Consider the following 20,596-nt stretch of genomic DNA (forward strand, 5'->3'; position numbering starts at 1 on the left):
TTGGTTATGTGGTTTAAAAAAAGTTGTTTTCCTTGCTAATAAGGTGAGGAATCAAATGTAAACCAAGACATGCATTTTTAGTGCCACTGAAAGGTTTTTCAATCAACAGGTCACATTGACAGCAGCATGGAACTTAAAAATTTTTATTTTAAAAAATGTACAAAGAGCAGGTACATTCCTGCTCTCTTACTCTTCAAGAGGAGCATGACAACACCTATTTCAGACCGAATCCCAATTGTTCATCCGTAAAAACATCTTAATTTGGCAAGCTATCCACCAATTAGGAAAAAAAAAAGTCCTAATTTCGTAAGACAGAGGAGAGACTCCAGCAGGGTAGCTGTTCTCCTAATGGCTCATTAATGCAATAGTCTTATTTCCAACGGTTTATTCTCAAGAGCTGCATGTAAGCAAAAGAGAGGAAGATGCATGTCAAGCAGAAGAGGGCCAGCTCATTCTCCCAGAAACCCCACGTGCTGTAGTCAATTTCTTGGTCCTTCATGTAATGCTCTCCAGGGACCCTGAAGGAAGAATATGGGAAGTAGGCTGCTGGTAAAAATCCCAGTGAACCCAGACCTTCTGAGCATTGCGCAGTACCCCTCATAGCTAACAAGTAGCCAAACATTGTTGAGAAAAGCTTCCATGACACTACTCTGGAATATAACTCTTACTTCCAGGGCTTGCATTTCCCCTCATTTTCCCATCCAGCTGCTCCCAGCCCCAACTTTTGGTCCTGGCTGGTGTGAGACCAGCAGAGCTCTGCATTTGTCAGCTTTTCTGCAAGGGTTCTCTGTTTCCTGTCCCCCATTAGATTGCTCTCCCCAAAAGGATGGTTTTTACCTGGTAGAGTTCAAGTAGAAGACACTTCCTTTAAGTTCAATGATGGTCAGAGCCTGAAATTGAAACATGCATTTTACAAACGCAAATTATTGGGGGTGGGGGGATAAGGGAAACATTTGACTGTCAAGGTCACCCAGTTTCTGGGTGCTTTCGTTTTGCAAACTGGTTCAGTTATCTGTTTGCATCATGTTTCTTTGTTTTTGTTTTTAAACTTGGGTGGATTTTCAGCAGAAAGTAAATCTGGATTAAATTCGGGTGGGTTAGACATTTTGATGCTGATGCCACAGCTCAGGCTAGAGTGATGTTACAATAAACTTACACGAGCATCAGAACCAGTTCCAGAATCATCCATTTGAAAATACCTTGTAACACTTTTCTCCCCAAGGAACTGGCTCCTCCCCATTACATTTTTGTCATTGTTACTTTCTGCAAAAGGGAAAGAGAAGATAACAGGAGCTAGGTGTACAAACCAGTGTTTGTTGGCAGATGGGAAGTGTCTGAGCATTTAACCCAGTGTTTCTCAAACTTGGGTCTCCAGCTGTTGTTGGACTCCATCATCCCTGATCAGTGGTCCTGCTAGGTAGGGATGATGATGATGTTGCGGTCCAACAAAAGCTGAAAACCCAAGTTTGAGAAACACCGATTTAACCATTTACCCACCCACTGGGAGACTCTCACCAGCCCCTTCCCAGCAGACTTCTTTCCAGACTTGTAGGCCAGTTGGGGAAATAACCTTTAAAACATCTACACTGCGGAAACTAGTGATAATACGCCCAGGAACCTCATCAAAATGCTGGAGAGGATGCACCTCAACAGGCACATATTTCCATATGTGGTGGGAGTGCCCCAAAATCCAACTATTCTGGACAACAACCATAAGGAGAAATAGGTAAAATAACCCAACAAACATTAGAATTTACCCCAGAATTGGCCTTGCTAAACATCTCCCAGGACAATAATGCCCACCTACACCACAAAGAACTCATAACCCACTTACTCTCAGCAACCAGAAGCACCATAACCAGACACTGGAAAGACCTGCCAGGAGTAAGCATGGGCCAATGGTACCAAATAGTATGGGAAACAGCCCTACTAGAAAAATTAACTAATAAGTTGAAACTGACATGGGGACAAATAGAAGAAGACGGCTTCACCCCGGTATGGTTCCCCTTCATCACATACACAGCCCAACAAGACAACGACAAAAATCCACCAACAGCATATGAATCAATATGGTTAACCTGACTCAAAACACTCACCCACCCCACTCACATACAAAACAAAGACCACCACAGCCAACAGCAAAGGAACAACCATATCCTAGGCCAACCCCAAAATCTCTCACCATCAAAGGAAAACAAGTGAACAACAGAGAACCTACACAAGCTACACTGACAAAAACCCCACACACTTATCAAGCAAAATAGAAACATTGTCACCCCACCCCACCCGCCCCCTATCTTCTTTCCTTCCCCTCTCCTCACCAATGTCTCAACAAATGAAACTGATTTGTAAAAATGCCAAGAGAGACATTGCACATATCTTTGTATACCAAGAAAACCCTTAATAAAAATAAAAAATACAGAAGAATAAAAAAATAAAAACATATTGGGGAGGGAATTGCAGCTGGAAAAAAGTCCCTGTGACTCACATTCATGCCATATCTGTAGATACTGATCCATTTGATCCAGGACAGCCAGCTCAACATGGAATTGAGGTTTACAAGAAACCCACCAAAGACCTGTAGGGTATAGAATGCCCAAACAAACAAGCAATTAATTAATTAATTAAAGACCACAGAAAGAACTAAACAAGTCCCATGGGGTTCATTAAGCAGTGACTGGCACTTTGAGTCATCCTCAAGGTTTGGAAGCATTAGGTTCCGCTTTTGGTTAACCATCAATTGTGGTGACATTAGGAGTACCAAATGGATTAATTTTCAACAAGCCAACTTCAAACCATGGTTTCTGAATTGGCTTGACTAACCATGCCTAACAATAACCACAGTTCCAAGACCGCATGGTATGCTGCAATTAGTGGAAGCTAAGGCTTCCAAACTCCTCCTTAGCCGTGTGGAAAGAGGGAGTGGGGAGCATAAAAGCTCTTTAGGGGGCTGGGCTCATTCACTTCTCACTTAACCATAGTTTGATGTGACATTTGGATCTAGCCATTCTATAGTTTGGCCAGAAGTCACAGAAGCGGGCAAAGCAATGAGGAATAAAGACTTGGTGCTTTTGGGGTTACTGTTTGTATCTGATTTCAGCATCTTAGTTTTGTCTTTTGCTGTAACGTCTAACTATATCCTAGAAATTTCATACGCAGAGCTTAAACTCCAGCAGAAACTGTTTTCTAAGTAGCCATGCACATTATTCAAAAGGAGTGCCCCATCCATATGAATGTTTTGAAGAACTGAAAAATAGAACAGCTCACCATCATGAAGACGAATGGAACGGCAATCAAAAGGTTGGCAACGGCAAATGCATTGACACTGGCGCTCACTAAGAAAGCCATGCTCACTGCTGCAAGGTTAGTTAGGCTAAGAGTCAAAACGTGCAAGAAGAAGGATTCTGCATCATATTTGAGACCTGGAGGTGGGCAGAAAGAGAAAAAGTTGTATGGCACCCTTCAAACTCAGAAACCTCTGGGACTCCAGCTCCCATCATTCCTGGTCACTTTGGCTAGGGTTGATGTGAGTTGGGAATCCAAGAGCATTGCGTGGCCCACAAGTTCCCCATCACTGTCCTAGCTCATTTAGTGCTTCTATCCCTGCATCCATTCAGGTTTTCCTAAGTGGGCTTTGGTTGGTTGTTTCCCTTCATAAATTTCCTGCTTGAGGAAATGGACTCGTGTCTTACTTTGGGCAAATATGTGTGTGTTACTGACTGCAGGGCTGACACTCCTAAGAGAACAAAAACACATAGCTGATTATGGGCTATTCAAGGTTGTGAGGGGGTGGGGAACAGATCAGAGGTATATTTGTGTACAAAGATTCCTGCTGAAGAGAGATTGTCAAGCTTTGTTCATGTTCGGCAAAGAACAAAAGGCTCACAAAGGAAGAAAGAGAACAGTAGCTGGCTGGATTCATGCAACCCATCATTCTCTGCAAGAATCCCAGCAACCAGCAGATCATGGTCCATTCCTAGATGACCTGTTGGAAATTGGTCTAACAGTGAAATATGGCCTACTCTCTGCTCACACTGTCCTTGATGTGTTTGCTGACCTTTTAAATTGTGTGTGTGTGTTTAAAAATCCTTAATTTGTGTCTTATTTCCTCCTAAAAAAGATTTGGACTGGAAGAAATGTCACACTCCCCACACCTTATGTCACCACCAGTTGATGGTTCAGATCAAATAACATAACGTAACACTTTACTCACCCATCATGAAATAGGAAATGGAAGAGAACAGCAGGACAGGCAGGATTCGATTGGGAACAAGATCAGCAAACACTTTGGCTAGAAAGAATGCAGATGTCCTATAGTAACCCCTGGCACTCTCATGGCTAGAAAAAAAGGAGGAGGAGGAAACTCAGGGTTGTATCCGGTTGTGTCTCCATACTGACAGAAAGCTCTTTGGTCTAGTCAACGTTGAAAGCAGGGACAGGCTATTATAGCCAATTCTCCCTTCCCTCTCCAGCCCCTGCGGCTGCATCAAAAATCTGCAGGGAACCCTCTAGGACAGCATGGGAGGAGAAATGCAGGGAGTGAGGGCTGCAAGAGGTAAAAAAAAAAAGGATAATTTTTCAACACCATCCACTTTCCTGGAACCCTTCAGTGAATCAAAGAGCCTTCGAACAGCAGAGGGACACAAAGATACAACAACTCTACATTAAGAATGTATTTAAAAAGCTGTGCCACCCACATGGGATTCAACAGGTGAACAAGGTGGATCAGAGACGGTTTTAGGGTAGTGCGCCATGCTGCAGGGGGTGCCAAAACAATGCTGAAGAATGGAATGGGAGAGGTGCTGAAATTTGAGAGCCCCAAGTCCACCACTGGGTGGATTTCCATTCCCACCTATAAAGAACAGTGTCATAATGGAACCAAAGTCGTCCCCCCCCCCCCAGCAAGAGAGTGGAAGACATAGATATTCAGGATCAAAATACTCTCGGGGGAAGTGTTTGGACTGATGGCCTTTCCAGTTCTACAATCCTATCTCGAGGTGCAAGGCTGGGGCATGGAAGAAACGAAGAGGGGGAGTTGTTGCTTTTAAAGCTGATGATTTCAACCTCACTCCCACTTCTAATCCTGCAAGCAAAATCTGGAGAGGAAAACCTGCATTGGCTAGCTCAAGACGACCTGCTCCTTGATGCTATAATTATACCACTACACATCTAATTAAATTTGAGACTCTGCAGGCAGAGTTTTCTGGAAAGGCCATGGCACCGGGCATGTCTATTATAGAATGGATTTCCTCAGAAGCAGGACTGTTGCTCACATGAAGAGCTTTCTGTCGCAGATGAAGAGCTCCACAGCTGACAAGTTCCCAAAGATCTGAGTGAGCACCAGGAAAAAGAAAGCTCCTAGCCTGCAGCAAAAAAAAGAACAGATGTGCAAAAGGGGAATTGCATGTAACTCTGTGCATGCTGCAATTATGCAGGAGTGCAGACTGCTGTATTTAGTGCAGAATTCCACCGCCAGACACCCAGCCACTTACACACTTGGCTTTCATTTTAAAAGGGCAGGTTTCTAAGCCAGTATGAAAGCAACAGCTTGAAAATGCATGAGAAATGCCTACTGATATTGGAAATTCAGACAGGCAGTTGAGTAAGATGTCCAGTGGTTAGAAGGGTCCCTTTCCACATGTCAAGTTAAAACTGCAACTGTGCAAATTAGCAGTAACAGCATTATTCTTCATTAAGAAAAATTATGCCAGTTTGCAACCCTTATCAAATTATACAAATTAGGTGGAATTCAGTTTCTTTTGGCACAGAATTGACATTGCTTGGATTCAGAATTTCATGTTTTCAGCAGGGTACAGATCCCTTGAATATACAGGGCAGAATCATTTCAATTCCTGCCCCCCCCATTTACTGCACTCACATGATGTATGGATTTTATATCAATTAGGGCAGGCATCCCCAAACTTCGGCCCTCCAGATGTTTTGGACTACAATTCCCATCTTCCCCGACCACTTGTCCTGTTAGCTAGGGATCATGGGAGTTGTAGGCCAAAACATCTGGAGGGCCGCAGTTTGGGGGTGCCTGAATTAGGGGGTGGACAAATCTGTCCATTTTGGATTCTATCTCTTTTTTCCAGTCTTGCAATCCTGCACATTTCGACATCAGTTGTGATTCCTCCCCACCCCTCACTCAAATGCTCATAAGAATTTGTCAGCATTTTAATTCACATTCTTCCAACATTTTTGCATGCATTTTCTCTATTAATATACATCCTGCATGTTATTTTCACTAACATATGCATTTTTATGTACAACTGTCCCCCAATATACACACATTTATGTGCACATCATTTGGTTGGAGATCTGCTTTGCAGATATGAATGCCAAAGGATGGCTGTGTTTTGGTTTGCAAATCGTTCCGAGAAGTGCAAATTATGCAGTTGTACATCAAAATGCGAACTGACCCTGATTTTGCCCCCATCTCTAATCCTGATAAGATATTCTATTCTCACAGGATTACATCCAGAGGAAACTGCCAGGAGTCAGTCAGGAACTATAAATAGCTTCTGGATTCATCCAAGCTACGATTGCTGAGGAGGCCCATCAGGATGCTCAAAAACATGTTAAGCTTCCTACTGGACATGCTAGAACGTGGGAGAAAGAAAGATGGTTGAAATGCTGTGCTCTAGGGCCACCTGAGTAGGAACAAGCACCTTACCTGTTCTGTAGGGCTTCTGGCAGAGTATCTGGGATTTGGTAGTAAATGAGCCCCACCAACAAGGAGAAGACCATGCCCAAAAGGATCTGGCCAATGGAGGTCTGAGGATTCCTCAGCAGATGCTTCACATTACGACAACTCACAACATAGAACTAGAGAACAGCGCAGCATTAATAGCTTGACATGAGGTATCTTCTCTCCCTACTACTTGACCATTTCCCCCTCCACCTGCCCAGCAAAGTGGCGTCCCATGTTTGGGACAATTATCTGGACAAACCAAACCAAACCAAACCAAACCAAACCGAAACATTTAACATTTTAAGTCAAAAGCAGTATAGATCCACTGAAATGGACGGACATTATTGTTATGGGTCTGCTCCGAGGAGGACTTTGTTGGGTACAATCCCGCGATTGCGCTGCACATGCAGCCTCGTTGCTCGGGGCAGGCGTGTCGCCATCTACAACGGGCTTAATGATGTATCACATTCCTCATTCAAAGCAGCAGACATCGCTCTTAGCAGTAGAACGCAACTCAGAAGCACTGCTGCTGCCCATATGGCATACGTACGGCCACAGAGTTTGTTACAAGCAGCAGAAGGCAAAATTATAGCAGCTGGTGATGCTGACGTGAGGTCTAAATACAATATTGGACACAGAGCTCCAGCTAATGAGAGTTGGGGGTGTTTTGGTCAATGATTTAGGAAAGGGAGGATAGCCCTTCCTTGGTAGTGGTATGGAGATTACTGTACAGAATCACGGAGTGGGAAGGGCCATGCAGTCCAACTCCCTGCAATGCAGGAATCTCAACTGAGAAATGGCCATCTTAAGAAGAAGAAGAAAGATTTTTAATCTCCCCACATTTGGTTAAATAGGTAGAGAAAACAAAACTGATCTATGCAGATTGTAGCCCAGTTTTATTACAGGTTTATTTGAATGGATCAAGGCAAATAATGTGCTTATTTGTGGATCCGTCACCCTTTCTTTGTTCCTGTCCCTGTTCCCAGCCCTTCCCCCCTTCACCTGTTGAGCGAATGAGGTGGCATAAGTGGCTTTTGATGTGGCAGCATCACAGCCTTGGTTCTTGAATGACTGTAGGCTTCTCAGATCCTCTTGCAGCTGCTCATAGTAGGAGGACTGGCGGTAATAATTGGAAAGCGAGTTCTTGTCAAGAGAACAGTTGCTGGAGAAAAGGCCATCTTTCTTGTTGCCTGCTTCAAACAAAAGGTAGATTTTTTTAAAACAGGCAAACAGTTTATTTATCTAAGATACAAGCGGTATGATCCGATTCCTACCAGCCCAAGGCATTTTGTTGCCTGAGGCGAAGGACAAATTGGCAGCTCCACATTCCACATGCAAAAAGGGGACTGGACTGGCAGTGGAATCTTCCTTCAACAACAGTGATGGGGCACCTGTGTGTACCAGGCCCTGGGGGTGGGGTGCAGACCAGGCTACAACGTTCTGCCTTTCAATACCTTGCCACCGCTTGCACACCAGTCCACTTGGCACCTAGTCAGCTATGGTGCCAGCATGCATCCCATGAGCTGAGCACTTTAAGTGCATGTGTAATGCCTGCTGGAGGGCATGGCCAGGTGGGATGACCACCCCCTCTGGCCTGCTCGCTTAGTAAGGGACATTTCTGGCAGACTGCTTCCTCCCCACCCAGCCCCCGGTTACCTGCTGTTTGAGGTGGCCATCTCACTTTGTCTAATGGTGGCACTTTCCCTGATCAATCCCAGCTAAAAACGAATGTGATTTCTATTACTTATCTTGGCATCAGGTTGCAAGCTACTCTTAAGTCAGCATTGGCTGGCGAAAGGCCTGAGTCAGGCCCACTGCTGCATCAGCCTGAAACGGACGTAGGGATTGGGCCAAATTTATTTCTGACCCACCACTTTTCACGGGTGCCACTGTGGGTAGCTAGACTACAGGTGTGGCAGAAAATCCACTGCTCTTCAGAACCTCAGCGGCGGCAGTGGCAAATTACAACTGCTTCTGTCCAAAACTTTTTGTTTTTTACAACACATGACTGCAGCCAGACTCAGGGCAATTTGACCAGGGTGCCCTAAAAATAGCATTGTATAGGGCTAGTCTAATCTTCATTATACACTGGGAAGGAGTATTCAGTGATCTTCAAAATTACCCATCATTTCATTTTACATAGCTCTCATTATGGCTCTTTTTCATGCGTCTGGAGAGTTCCAGCTTGCGGGAGACCAGCAAAGGTTGATCTCAGTGCTATTATGGTGTTGGTGGAAAATTAAATTTCCTGAATGGCCATATGCCATCTCCTACTTCAAGCCGGATGCAGAGACATTAGTTTCACTGTGGGCTGCATTGCTTCAGTCTCCATTTATCAAAGGTTGAGCATAAAAGGCACAGGACAGCGTACACAGAAAGGATGGTAAGGTAAAGGTAAAGGGACCCCTGACCATTAGGTCCAGTCGTGAACGACTCTGGGGTTGTGGCGCTCATCTCGCGTTATTGGCCGAGGGAGCTGGCATACAGCTTCCGGGTCATGTGGCCAGCATGACTAAGCTGCTTCTGGCGAACCAGAGCATCGCACGGAAACACCAATTACCTTCCCGCTAGAGCGGTACCTATTTATCTACTTGCACTTTGACGTGCTTTCGAACTGCCAGGTTGGCAGGAGCAGGGACCGAGCAACGGAACTGCCGACCTTCTGATTGGCAAGCCCTAGGCTCTGTAGTTTAGACCACAGCGCCACCCGCTGATGATAATTTGGCACTGTTAATCATTTGTTGGGTGGCTGGTTCCTGGGCTCAGCGATGGACATTTTTTGTACTTGTCCCTGATAATATGTTAATGGTAGGGTAATTATAATCCTCAACATTTCCCCAAAGGGTACTCAAATAGTTTCATATACATTATCTCATTGTTACACCACTCCTGTAAGGCAGGTCAGTATTAATATATCCATATTGCAGATGGAGGCCTGAGGCCAAGAGCATGTGGCTAGTCTGCAGCCAACAAGTGACGTTCAAAATGAGGGGAGATTTGATTTGAATCAGATTCACAGCTTACTCTTTCAGTCCCTCTCCTGCCATTGTTCTCAGGCTTACCTCCAAGCAAAGGTAGAGCAGCAGAGGTACTTGTGAGAATTTAAATGTTGCCATATCTAATGGATGGTCTCTGCCCTTGGGAAGGCAGGCCCTGCTGTCTGAAAGTGAGGCTTCCATAACCACAACTATAACCCGACTCAGTTTCTTACCTTCCAAGTCCCGGACTGCAGAATCCGGGACCGGCAGCCGTGTGACACCGGAAGTTGCATCGACGTAACTTCCGGTGTCGCTTTGCCCTTCTATGGGCACCAAAAATGGCCGTCGGCGGCTTCGAAAGTCGCTTGTATGCATGTCAGGAAGTGTGTCGACGCAACTTCCGGTGTCACTCCGCCCATCTATGGGCACCAAAAATGGCCACCGCCGACACCGGAAGTCGCGTCTATGCACTTCCGGACATGCGTAGATGCGACTTTTGAAGCCGGTGGCGGCCATTTTTGGTGCCCATAGAAGGGCAAATCGAAAAGAAAAAAAATGGCCGCCGGCAGGAGAAAATAACGGAGAAAAACGGGAGACGAAGTGATACGGGGGACCACCGGGGAAAGGTAAGTAAAAATGGGGGTTTCCCGGGGAAAACGGGGTACTTGGCAGCTATGCTCAGTTTCTCAAACTAAATCAATTACTGGAGGGGGGAAAACACTCACCGAAGTCTTGTTGAGGCTGGGACTGTATCACCTCCCCACTGATTACATCCATAAAGAAGTCCAAGGGATTGTTAAACTGCTCACACTGATAGCCTGAAATTGAAATTCATGTGAGAGGGAGAAACACAAAGACAGGCCTAACATTAGCTTCAGTTCAGGGCATCTCCTGCTCATGATGATTTACTGGACACTCCGAGAAGAAATCAGAGTATTTTTACATGCTGGTTTAAAATGTTCCATCCTGCCTTTCTAAAGGTCCTCCAGAAGTCATAGGTGCTTTTTGTTTTTTTTCTGGGAAAGACTATTTTCTTCCTTACCAATGCTATTGAAATAAGTTGTGGCTTCATCTGCTGCTCCTGCAAATATTATTTCTCCCTTGCTCATCAAGGTCAGATGGTCAAACAGCCTGAAGATGGAGTAGCGTGGCTGATGAATTGAGAAGATCACTGTTCTCCCTTTCCTGGAAAGTCTGCAAAGCAGATAATGTTTAGGTGTTGAAGTGAAAGAGGTCCTTAGCACATGGCCGCCACCAGAAAGCGCTCAGCCATTGCCGAGTTCTAGTCCTGGCAGTGTGTTCCGAGGACGATGTGCGACTGCTGCTATGCAGATAGATATTCTTTTTGGTGATGTGTTAAACACCAATAAATAATGTACATTCATAAAAGAAAAAAACTGTATGCAGATGTTGCTTCACCTGCAGCAGATTTCTCTGCCATAGAGGCAAGCTGCTTCTTAAACTGGACGGTGGCTTGTCTCTTTAGCAATGGGGACTACTGCAGTAGAAACATCGTGTTAAGCTCTGGCTGTAGGAAAAGAGAAACTCCTTTGCTTCATTAGCATTTGTGGGGGGAGTGTGTGTGTGTGTGTGAGAGAGAACTCTGAAGACTTATTTGGGTTAAGGCATTTTTATTTTTAGCCGAGACAGAAGAAAACTCACTGGTGCAACAGTTGCATGATGGCGCTAGCTGTGTTGGCATCCAGCCCTGTGGTTGGCTCATCCAGGAAGATCAGGGAAGGCGAAGTGATCAGTTCCATGCCAATGCTGCACCGTTTCTTCTCCCCCCCTGAAACGCCACGCAGGAATTCAGTCCCAATCTGACGCCACGGAAAGAAGCAGGGAGCACGGGAAGAGAAAAGGATACAGAGGCTAAAAAAAAAAATCCACTGAATTTACCTTCCACCAAAGACAAACCGTTAACACAGCCATTCTACCATTTCCTGTTTCATTCACATTCACCATTCTAAAGCAGATGCTGAGAAGCTTGGTTCTGTATGGAAATCAGGGACAAGACAAGCGGATGGGCTTCTTCTATCTTGCCTTCCTATGTAAAGGGTCCTCATACAAGCACAGTCCTCATGGAAGAGCAGAGGAGGAAGTCCACCTGTGTCAGGGGGAATAGGTAGAGTCTACTCTTCACAAGGCAAGTGTGGAGCAGGGGCTTATGGGGCTGAATACCCTCCAAAGAGAGAGAGTCCCACACAAAGAAATCTAGCAAGTTAGTGAGAAGAATAGGCTGGGACCCTTCTCTCCAACATGCCAGTCTTCCATATACAAGACAGTGTTTTATCATGCAAACTCCCACCCGCAGCCTGGAGCCCCTAAACAGGCTTTCTTGAATGTTTGTAAGAACTAGGCCTTCTCTAAGCTGTATAAATCCAGATGTCCTGTAATCCCTGAACATGGACCATGATGGCTGTGGCTGATGGAAACTGAACTCCAACCAGATCTGGAGGGCCACAAGTGGCTCTGTGGCTTACCTTGGTGTCCGCACAGTCCTGTAGGCCCAGCTCCTGGATCACAGCATCAACCTTGATCTTCTTCTCTGTGTTGCTGTTCCTGTTCTGAGGCAGCCGCAGGTTGGCAGAGAAATGGAGGTTCTCCCGGATGCTGAGGGTTCCTGTCAGAATGTCCTCCTGCAGGCCAGGGAAATTCAGATGCCTTAGGAAGTGAAAGGATCCCCACAGGGGAAGGAGGACGCACTTGATGGGTATCAGGCAGGATTACACATCCAATGCCCTTGTTTGCATGGTGGATCTCTTCAGTGTAACAGAACCAAGGCACCAAATTCCCAGCGTTCTAACATGCTTACAACCACTGGCCAATAGATTCAAGCAGAGCCTCTTCGTTTGAGCTGGTTGACAGGAGGGAGCCAAGATTGTGAACCATACTGTGCAATAAGTTAGGATATACCTCAGAGCAGGGTTCACATTACTATACACTGAAATGCAACACAGTATATGCAAATTGATTAATACCGTGTTTCTCATATTTTAAAGCATCCCTACAAAATAAGGCATGGCAGGATTTTCCTGAGGTGGAAAAATATAAGGCATACCTCGAAAATAAGCCGTACCGGGTGGTGGGAGCAGGTCTGTGGCAAAGAAGGGTTGCTGCTGCCGCGTTAACCCCCGGGACCTGGCTGCAGCCTTTGCTTGCCGCGCGCGCAGCCCCAGGACCCGGCTGCAGCCTTTGCTTGCCGCGCGCGCAGCCCCAGGACCCGGCTGCAGCCTTTGCCTGCCGCGCGCGAAGACCCGGTGGGAGCAGGTCTGTGGTCTGTACAGATACCAGTACTTAATTAAAAAATAAGACATCCCTTGAAAATAAGCCATGGTGTGTTTTTTTCAGGAAAAAAATAAATATAAGACGTGTCTTATAATATGAGAAACACGGTATTTAATTCAGTTACAATAACCAATTGCAAAATAAAATAACCAATGTTGTCTGCTTCCCCTGCCCCCTCTTTTCTTTTGATGCTGCTGTGCAAGAGATTCAATTTCCATTAATCCATGGTTTAGCATTATGCTTGACCCCTAAAGTGTGACTGATGTTAAGCATTGTTGGTTTAAACAAGCCAGCTTCATAACCCTGAAGTTGACTTATTTCAGACAAACCGTAGTTAACACTAAGCTTTGTTTATTGGGTTATGATGACACAACCAGCTGTGCCTATGCAAAAGCAGAAATAAAAGCTTCTAAAACTGCCTTGCAGACATGCATGAGGAAGGGAGATGAAGTGCATGAGCCTGAATCTTGCTGTGGCTTATCCCCATATGGTTTAGTGTGAATCGGGCCAGTATCCCTAGAGGCATTTTTACTTCACCAAGATCAGGATGCATCTAGAACAGGCATCCCCAAACTGCAGCCCTCCAGATGTTTTGGCCTACAACTCCCATGATGCCCAGCTAACAGGACCAGTGGTCGGGGAAGATGGGAATTGTAGTCCAAAACATCTGGAGGGCCCAAGTTTGGGGGTGCCTGATCTAGAATATAAATTCTGTCCCTGACCATCATTGAGAAGTTAACTGGACATTACATACAAATAACACAGCCCAGACACCAAATCCTTTTCTTCTCCCCCCTCCAAAGAAGGAGCGTGGGGCAGGGGTGGGCTTGCTCTAGGGAAGCAACAAGAAGGGAAATGACTCTTCCTTGACCTTTGCTTCTTTGCTGTGAAAGCAGAGATTTCAAATGGGAAAGTAGCTGGTCAGAAGAAAGTGAGTGTCTAGCTCAGGCATCCCCAAACTTCGGCCCTCCAGATGTTTTGGACTACAATTCCCATCTTCCTCAACCACTGGTCCTGTTAGCTAGGGATCATGGGAGTTGTAGGCCAAAAAATCTGGAGGGCCACAGTTTGGGGATGCCTAGTCTAGCTTCTACTACATGGTGCTTCCATGCAAACGTCTTAAAGACATTTCTGTAAAAAGTGAATGCTTGCGGTGGGCCGTAATACCACTGTGATTTCATGAGGCTTATTTCTTTTCCAGTTCCCTGAAATCATGTTCCGGTAAATCCAAGGGTATATCCGGTATATCCCTATCCAGAGCCCACTTGTTCAGATGATTGGTTAACTTCAATTAACTATAAAATATGTGAACAAATACCAAAAAAGTGGCACATAAAGAAGAGTTTACCTGGACTACATAGGCAGAACACTGATGAAAATTGGAGTCTACCAACTTTCCATCCATAAATATCTGTCCACCTTTAAGCCCTTTGGGGTCTTTCCATCCTGCTAGGACATCGAGGAGCCTAGAGATGGGTTGGAGGGGAAGGAAACAAGTCATGGCCAGCTCATCACTCTGTTCCCAGGGGCTTTTGGAATAAAGGGGAAGGAGAATAAAAAAGAAAGGGAGGAAAAGCCTGCAAAATAAAGGAGAAGGAAGAAACAGGGGAAAAGATTTTGAATGGAAAAAAGCCGAAAATAAAGGAAGACAAGGGGAAAAGAGGGGCTTGGGTCTAAAAAAAAGACACCCCCCCAAAAGAATTGTAGAGGAGGAGATAAGATACTATAGAAAAATGATGCCAAGTAAAGGTATTACAATCCTGATTGAAGAGTTGAAATGGAAATAAAAGGAGGAAGAGCAGAGCATGACGTGAATAAATGTCTAAATATATACTGTATATAGAAGGAGCAGAGGAAAAACAAGATGAATCACAGAGAAGAGTAAATTTTGAAGGACTTGTTTATCCATGTTCTGCTTATCTGGCTGCTTTCTCTTACAACCCCCTCCCCAGAATTAATATTCAAACTTCCTGTTCTCATAAAATCCAAAGAAAGACAGACAATGGAATTAAGAGACTACAGTAGTCTAGTGTAAGACTACATGTCTATACTGAGATGTAAGTCCCACTGAATTCAATGGACCTTACTTTCAGGAAGTGAATACAGAATTGCAGCCTGGTTGCAACCCTGTACCCACTTACCTGCACAGAAGGATCTTGGCCGTGGGGAACTGCACTCAACACACATGATCCCACAGTGTGGAGCCTCCATTTTAATAAGCGTCCCACCCAGTTGCAGAAAACACACCGGCAGCACCCAAATGCAAACAGCAACCAACAAGAACTGTGGCTGGTTGCAGAAGTGGATGGCTGAGCACCTTCCACTGGGAATGTGGAAGCACCGTTGTCTGTGGGTGGAAGAGCTGCCAACAGAGATGAGTAGGTGAGATGGAGGCAGGAAACTATTGCGTACAGAGGAAAAAGTGCAACTGGGGAATGGCTCATCCCTAGGACATGCAAAACACAGGTATGAAGGACAAAACTTACGAAGTTTTCCCACTTCCGGTTGGCCCCAATATGGCATTCATCCCAGGCTTCATAATACCACTGCAGAAATAGAAATGGGTTGGTGACAGTTCCCAGACCAGACATTTCTGAACTGTATTTTGCATGGAAGGAGCGTTTCCACCCCCATCGTTCAGCCCGGACACTGAGGTCCAGCGTCGAGGCCCTTCTGGCCGTTCCCTCACTGCGAGAAACAAAGTTACAGGGAACCAGGCAGAGGGCCTTCTCGGTAGTGGTGCCAGCCCTGTGGAAATCCCTCCCATCAGATGTCAAAGAAATAAACAGCTATTTGACATTTAAAAGACATCTGAAGGCAGCCTTGTTTAGGGAAGTTTTTAATGACTGATGTTTTAATGTATTTTTAATCCTTTGTTGGAAGCCGCCCAGAGTGGCTGGGGAAACCCAGCCAGATGGGTGGGGTATTAATTAATTATATTATTATTATTATTATTACTACTACTACTATTATTATTTTCTAAAGTTACAAATTGCCATGGGATTTTTTTAAGCACTGGAGATCTGCCATGTGTCAGCAACAGTGTGAAAAATACCATGTGGGTGTGGCTGTTTTTATTTTACTGCCATGCCAATATTACCTTTCTCCTCAGAAGACCTATCCTTCCAGCTTTTGTGATATACACACAACCGATTTCATCTTACAGTTAGTGGCTGGAAAGAGACATAAGCAAGGATGATTTGGGCAGCAGTTTGCCCGCTCCCCAGTAACTCCCCATTGCCACCGAATGCATCTAATAGCCCAGTGCTGGGAAACCTGCAGAACACCTGATGATGCTGGACTATAATTCCCTTCAGAGTGGGCAATGACTGGGGGTGGGAGCTGCACTCCAACATCATCTGGCAGGCCAACAATAGCACAATTCTTTCCGAGAAGACATGCATAGTCTCGCTGAGTCCAATGGGACTTACTCCCAGGTAAATGTGGAAAGGATCTTAACCGGAATTAGACGGAAACAGTGGGTGAAATCCAACAAAGTCATACATGGCTGGATAGCTCAGTTGGTTAGGGCATGGTGCTGATAACACCAAGGTTCCATGTTCGATTCCTGTATAGGGCAGTTGCATATTCCTGCATTGCAGGGGGGTTGGACTAGATGATCCTCAGGGTCCCTTCCAACTCTACAAAACTATGATCTATGATTCCATGGATTAAACCCATTGAAACTAATGGATCACTGATTTTAATGAGTCTACTCTTCAACACTGGGTATTGCCCAATGTCACTGAGGCTGCGTACACACCATATATTTAAAATTCATCCCTCCTTCCAAAGAATCCTGGGAATGTAGTTTAACCCATACAATTCCAAGCAACCTTAAACTACAATTGCCAAAATTCTTTGGTGTGTGTGCTTTAAATGTATGGTGGATATGCAGCCTAATCATGCGTGTAAAGGACAGTTTGTCACTACCAAAGGTCATCTTTGTTTGCTGTTGGCAAACTATGTTTGCATAGTTGCATGATTCCTAGCACAGCATAGCAGCATGGGATTTGTGCTCTCCTGAGGAGGCGACGTTATCTTCTGCAGCAAGTGAAAAACATCAGTCCGTTTTCTTGTTTTTGTTATTAAGAAAAGTCCAATATGTTATTCGAAAAAGAAACATCCCAGAAGCCAATTTTGCTTATTGTCGATTATGTGCAAAAACGTTTGTCAAGACATTGCACTGTAACAAGATTAATTTGCTGGTACAAATTAGCTTATTGAATTTCTGTCTCCAGTTGCCTGTTTCACCTCTGTGACTGGCTTGAGGCCCCATCGCCAGCCTGATCCTGTAATCAACTTTTACTATCATTTTATCAGATTGCTGATGAGAGTTGTGCTATTGCATGCTCACAAAACAGTGTGCCAAAACAAAAGAGGTGAAGAGAGGCAAGAAATAAACAGAAACCCAACAACCAGTCCTACCTACACATGAAAGGTGCAGCATCCAATCTGTGGTGCAACCACAATATTTTGATTGTGGATGAGTGCCCTTTTATATTTCCCAATAAACCAAGCCTATGATGAACAGTTGAGGGAGCTGGGGATGTTTAGCATGGCTAAGAGCAGACTGAGAGGAGATATGATAACCATTTTCAAATATCTAAAGAGCTATCACATAGAAGATGGAGCCAGCTTGATTTCTCCTGCTCTGGAGATTAGGACCTGGAGCAATGGATTCAAGATACAAGAAAGGAGATTCCGACTAAACACCAGGAAGAACTTTCTGACAGTAAGAGCTGTTTGACAGTGGTCTTCCTTGGAAGGTGGTAGACCAGGCATCCCCAACCTTCGGCCCTCCAGATGTTTTGGACTACAATTCCCATCACCCCTGATCACTGGGTCCTGTTAGCTAGGGATCATGGGAGTTGTGGGCCAAAACATCTGGAGGGCCACAGGCTGGGGATGCCTGTGGTAGACTCTCCTTCCTTGGGGGATTTTCAGCAGAGGTTGGATGGCCACCTGCCATGGGTGCTTTAATTGAGATTCCTGCATTGCAGGGGGTTGGACTAGATGACCCCCAGGGTCCCTTCTAACTCTACAATTTTATGAATATTCAGCATTTATATAGGGCTTTGGAGTGTTAAAAGCATTCCACATAATTTTATTCATTTATGTCTTCCTTGTAAGAAGTTATAAACAACTCAAGATATAAAACACATGAGGGGTGTGCATTTTAAACCGTGAAAAGAATATACAAAACAAAATAAGGATAAACAGTAAAGCATCTTCAGTAGTATGGACAACATGACTACAAGGAAAGCTTGTGTGGATAACAAAGTTTTAACTCAGTATCTAAGCACCATAACCACCCAGAACAGGACACCCAACAAATATGTACAGTGTTATGCTTAGAGCAGTGATGGGGAACCTCTGGTCCTTCAAATGTTTCTGGACTCCAACTCCCATCAGCCCTAGACAGAATGGTCACAGAGGATGAGACTTCTACTTCAGCAATGTCTGGAGGGTCACAGGCTCTCTCCCCCTGTATAAGCGTAGCTGCACTTGTTGGATGTCCAAAATACATGAAGCAGTTCTGCTCCGGGTGGTCATGGAGCGAGCGTTGGAGCAGGGTCAAAAGCGCCTCCCCTGAGGACAGCAGGGACCTGGCAGTGGCTCTTCAAATAGGCTGGCCTCATTTTAATTAGAGTTTACATACAATTCTCAAGACCTTAAACTTGGTCTTGTAGCATGCTGTCAGCCAACGCATTTTTTTCCAGCCACAGGGCTCTATGCCGGTGATAGGCTGCTCAAGTCAGGAGACACCAGCTGCAGCTTCCAGACCAACCTCATGGGTAGCCCCCTCCCCTTATCTCAGTCCGTCTTAAAACAACTCTGCAAGTTAGGCCCGTGTTATCCCCATATTGCAGATGTGGCACCGAGGCTGGGAAAGTAGTTCCCGTTGATTTCCAAGAGAACTGAATGCAACCAATTTAGTCCAAATCTAACCCCAGTGTTCCAAGTACAAATGTAATTGCCGTTTGAAATGGCTTACCTGACATCCCTGAGAACTTCCTTTTCTTCTTTTCCTTTGAAAGGTAAAGTCCAGCGTGTGGTGACCACGTAGCTAATGTTCTGGAAAGCCAATGTTGGGCCATGGACATTCAGCTGGGTAACAGCATCCTGAATACTTGCAAGCTCCATTCCAGGCAGCCCCTTCGCGTCAGAATGGTGGGAGAAGAGGCAAAGGCTTCCCTTTTATTTAGTCACCTGAAGGGAATAGGACATGCAATGCTTTACTCTTTTCACTCTGTCTCGCTTTGCCTCAGCTCACTCCCCTTCGCTATCTCAAAAGCAATCTTACTTTTATCTATTACACCGGCTCGAAAGTCATAATTCAGACAAAGTCCTTCTCAGTCTGGCCTTGTGCAAGCAGAGACTTATGAATACTGATCCAGTGCTATTTTTCTAGAAAAGGAGGCGCCGGAACGTCTTCCTTGTTCTTTCGTAATGGCACTGGCACCCACCTGAGAGGTGCTAGAACTGAGTTCCAGCTGGGGAAAAAGCTCCAGACAAAATAGATCTCCGTTGCCCCGAGTATGAAGGCAGTAGATCCACTTCCTGTTTCGAGTCCTTAGCACCTGGGACCTAGATTTGCACTATACCTGAGCACTAGAGGTGTACTTTCAAATTTCATGGCTATTAGACATCTGCAGGTCGCTTTTCCTGAAGTGTGGATATCATTATGCAAATAGTGAAATGACACCAGGAAGTGAGTCATGCAGAAATGTTTACTCTTTGACATGTTGCTATTTTTTTAAAACAAGCAGCAAGGGGAATCTACATGGAATGTTGGGTCTTTCTGCTGCAGGTATCACAAAATGGCGCATAAATCACCTGCGGAGTTACTCCCAACTCATTTTTCCCTTCCATGTGAAACATTCAACATGAGCATGGCTCTAATGACAGCCAGCAAGATGAGCCCAAGATCTCTGTGTACATTAGGGGTGTGTAGGAGAAATTCATTTCAGCCCCAGTCCAAATGAAAACCTACGTAATTCACACTTCCCCAAATACTATATGAACACGGCTATCCCCTAGAGCTCACACTTCCTCAAATTTTACAGTGCACTTCTCCAAATAACACATATATTAGGGGGCAATGGACCTAAAAGTACATGTGTTAGTGAAAATAACATATAAAAATGCATTGTTAGGAAAAAATACTTTGCAGAAATGTGTACATTAGGAGAAAAATGCACTCAAGTGTTGGTGGATTTTCATGAGGGGTCTTTAAAAAAGTTATTATGCAGGTTCCCAACTCCTGCATTAAAGATTTTTGAATGGCCATCTGCAATGAGATGCTCTATTCCTGAACTTTTGTTCCCTATTTTTCTTTTCCAGCACTTTGTTTTAGTTACAACTTGATAAAAAAATTCGAAGCAGCTAACAACTAATAAAAAGCAAAATGTCTCATTAAAATAGCGGAACATTAAAATGACAGCAATAAGTAGAAACTCAAGCCAATCAAAAATCCTATAAGAATCACAAAACAGTGCCATTAAAACCACAGCAGATTCAGGAAATAGGAAGCAACTAAAACTTTGGTTTTCAGCGGGGAATAAAAAAATAAAAAAGAGACTTGGGACTTGAACTTCCTGTTCAAATTTGGATGTTTCATTTCCAAAGTGCC

The 20,596-nt window shown here is 44.7% G+C and overlaps 1 protein-coding gene across 4 annotated transcripts in view; it reads right to left on the reverse strand.

Annotated features, from left to right (window-relative positions):
• Window positions 1–127: 127 nt before the first annotated feature.
• The window catches only part of LOC118096106 (broad substrate specificity ATP-binding cassette transporter ABCG2), a 32,541-nt gene continuing 12,072 nt past the window's right edge, over window positions 128–20,596 (reverse strand). For 2 of the 4 annotated variants that reach the window (XM_035137398.3, XM_088669539.1), the window contains 15 exons: window positions 18,959–19,173; window positions 15,447–15,506; window positions 14,309–14,426; window positions 12,156–12,311; window positions 11,335–11,492; window positions 10,715–10,866; window positions 10,398–10,490; window positions 7,697–7,884; window positions 6,677–6,828; window positions 5,274–5,363; window positions 4,214–4,338; window positions 3,268–3,422; window positions 2,489–2,578; window positions 838–890; window positions 128–518 (listed from right to left, as the gene is read on the reverse strand). In XM_035137398.3, the coding sequence (XP_034993289.1) occupies window positions 371–518; window positions 838–890; window positions 2,489–2,578; window positions 3,268–3,422; window positions 4,214–4,338; window positions 5,274–5,363; window positions 6,677–6,828; window positions 7,697–7,884; window positions 10,398–10,490; window positions 10,715–10,866; window positions 11,335–11,492; window positions 12,156–12,311; window positions 14,309–14,426; window positions 15,447–15,506; window positions 18,959–19,107 (1,887 nt within the window). In that variant the 5' untranslated portion in view covers window positions 19,108–19,173 and the 3' untranslated portion in view covers window positions 128–370. Of the gene's footprint in view, window positions 519–837; window positions 891–2,488; window positions 2,579–3,267; window positions 3,423–4,213; window positions 4,339–5,273; window positions 5,364–6,676; window positions 6,829–7,696; window positions 7,888–10,397; window positions 10,491–10,714; window positions 10,867–11,334; window positions 11,493–12,155; window positions 12,312–14,308; window positions 14,427–15,446; window positions 15,507–18,958; window positions 19,174–20,596 lie in introns of all 4 variants that reach the window. The other 2 variants (XM_035137396.3, XM_060274938.2) reach the window with 1 other exon arrangement.

The sequence above is a fragment of the Zootoca vivipara genome, chromosome 5, assembly GCF_965207765.1.
Source record: "Zootoca vivipara chromosome 5, rZooViv2.hap1.1, whole genome shotgun sequence".
NCBI lineage: Eukaryota > Metazoa > Chordata > Lepidosauria > Squamata > Lacertidae > Zootoca > Zootoca vivipara.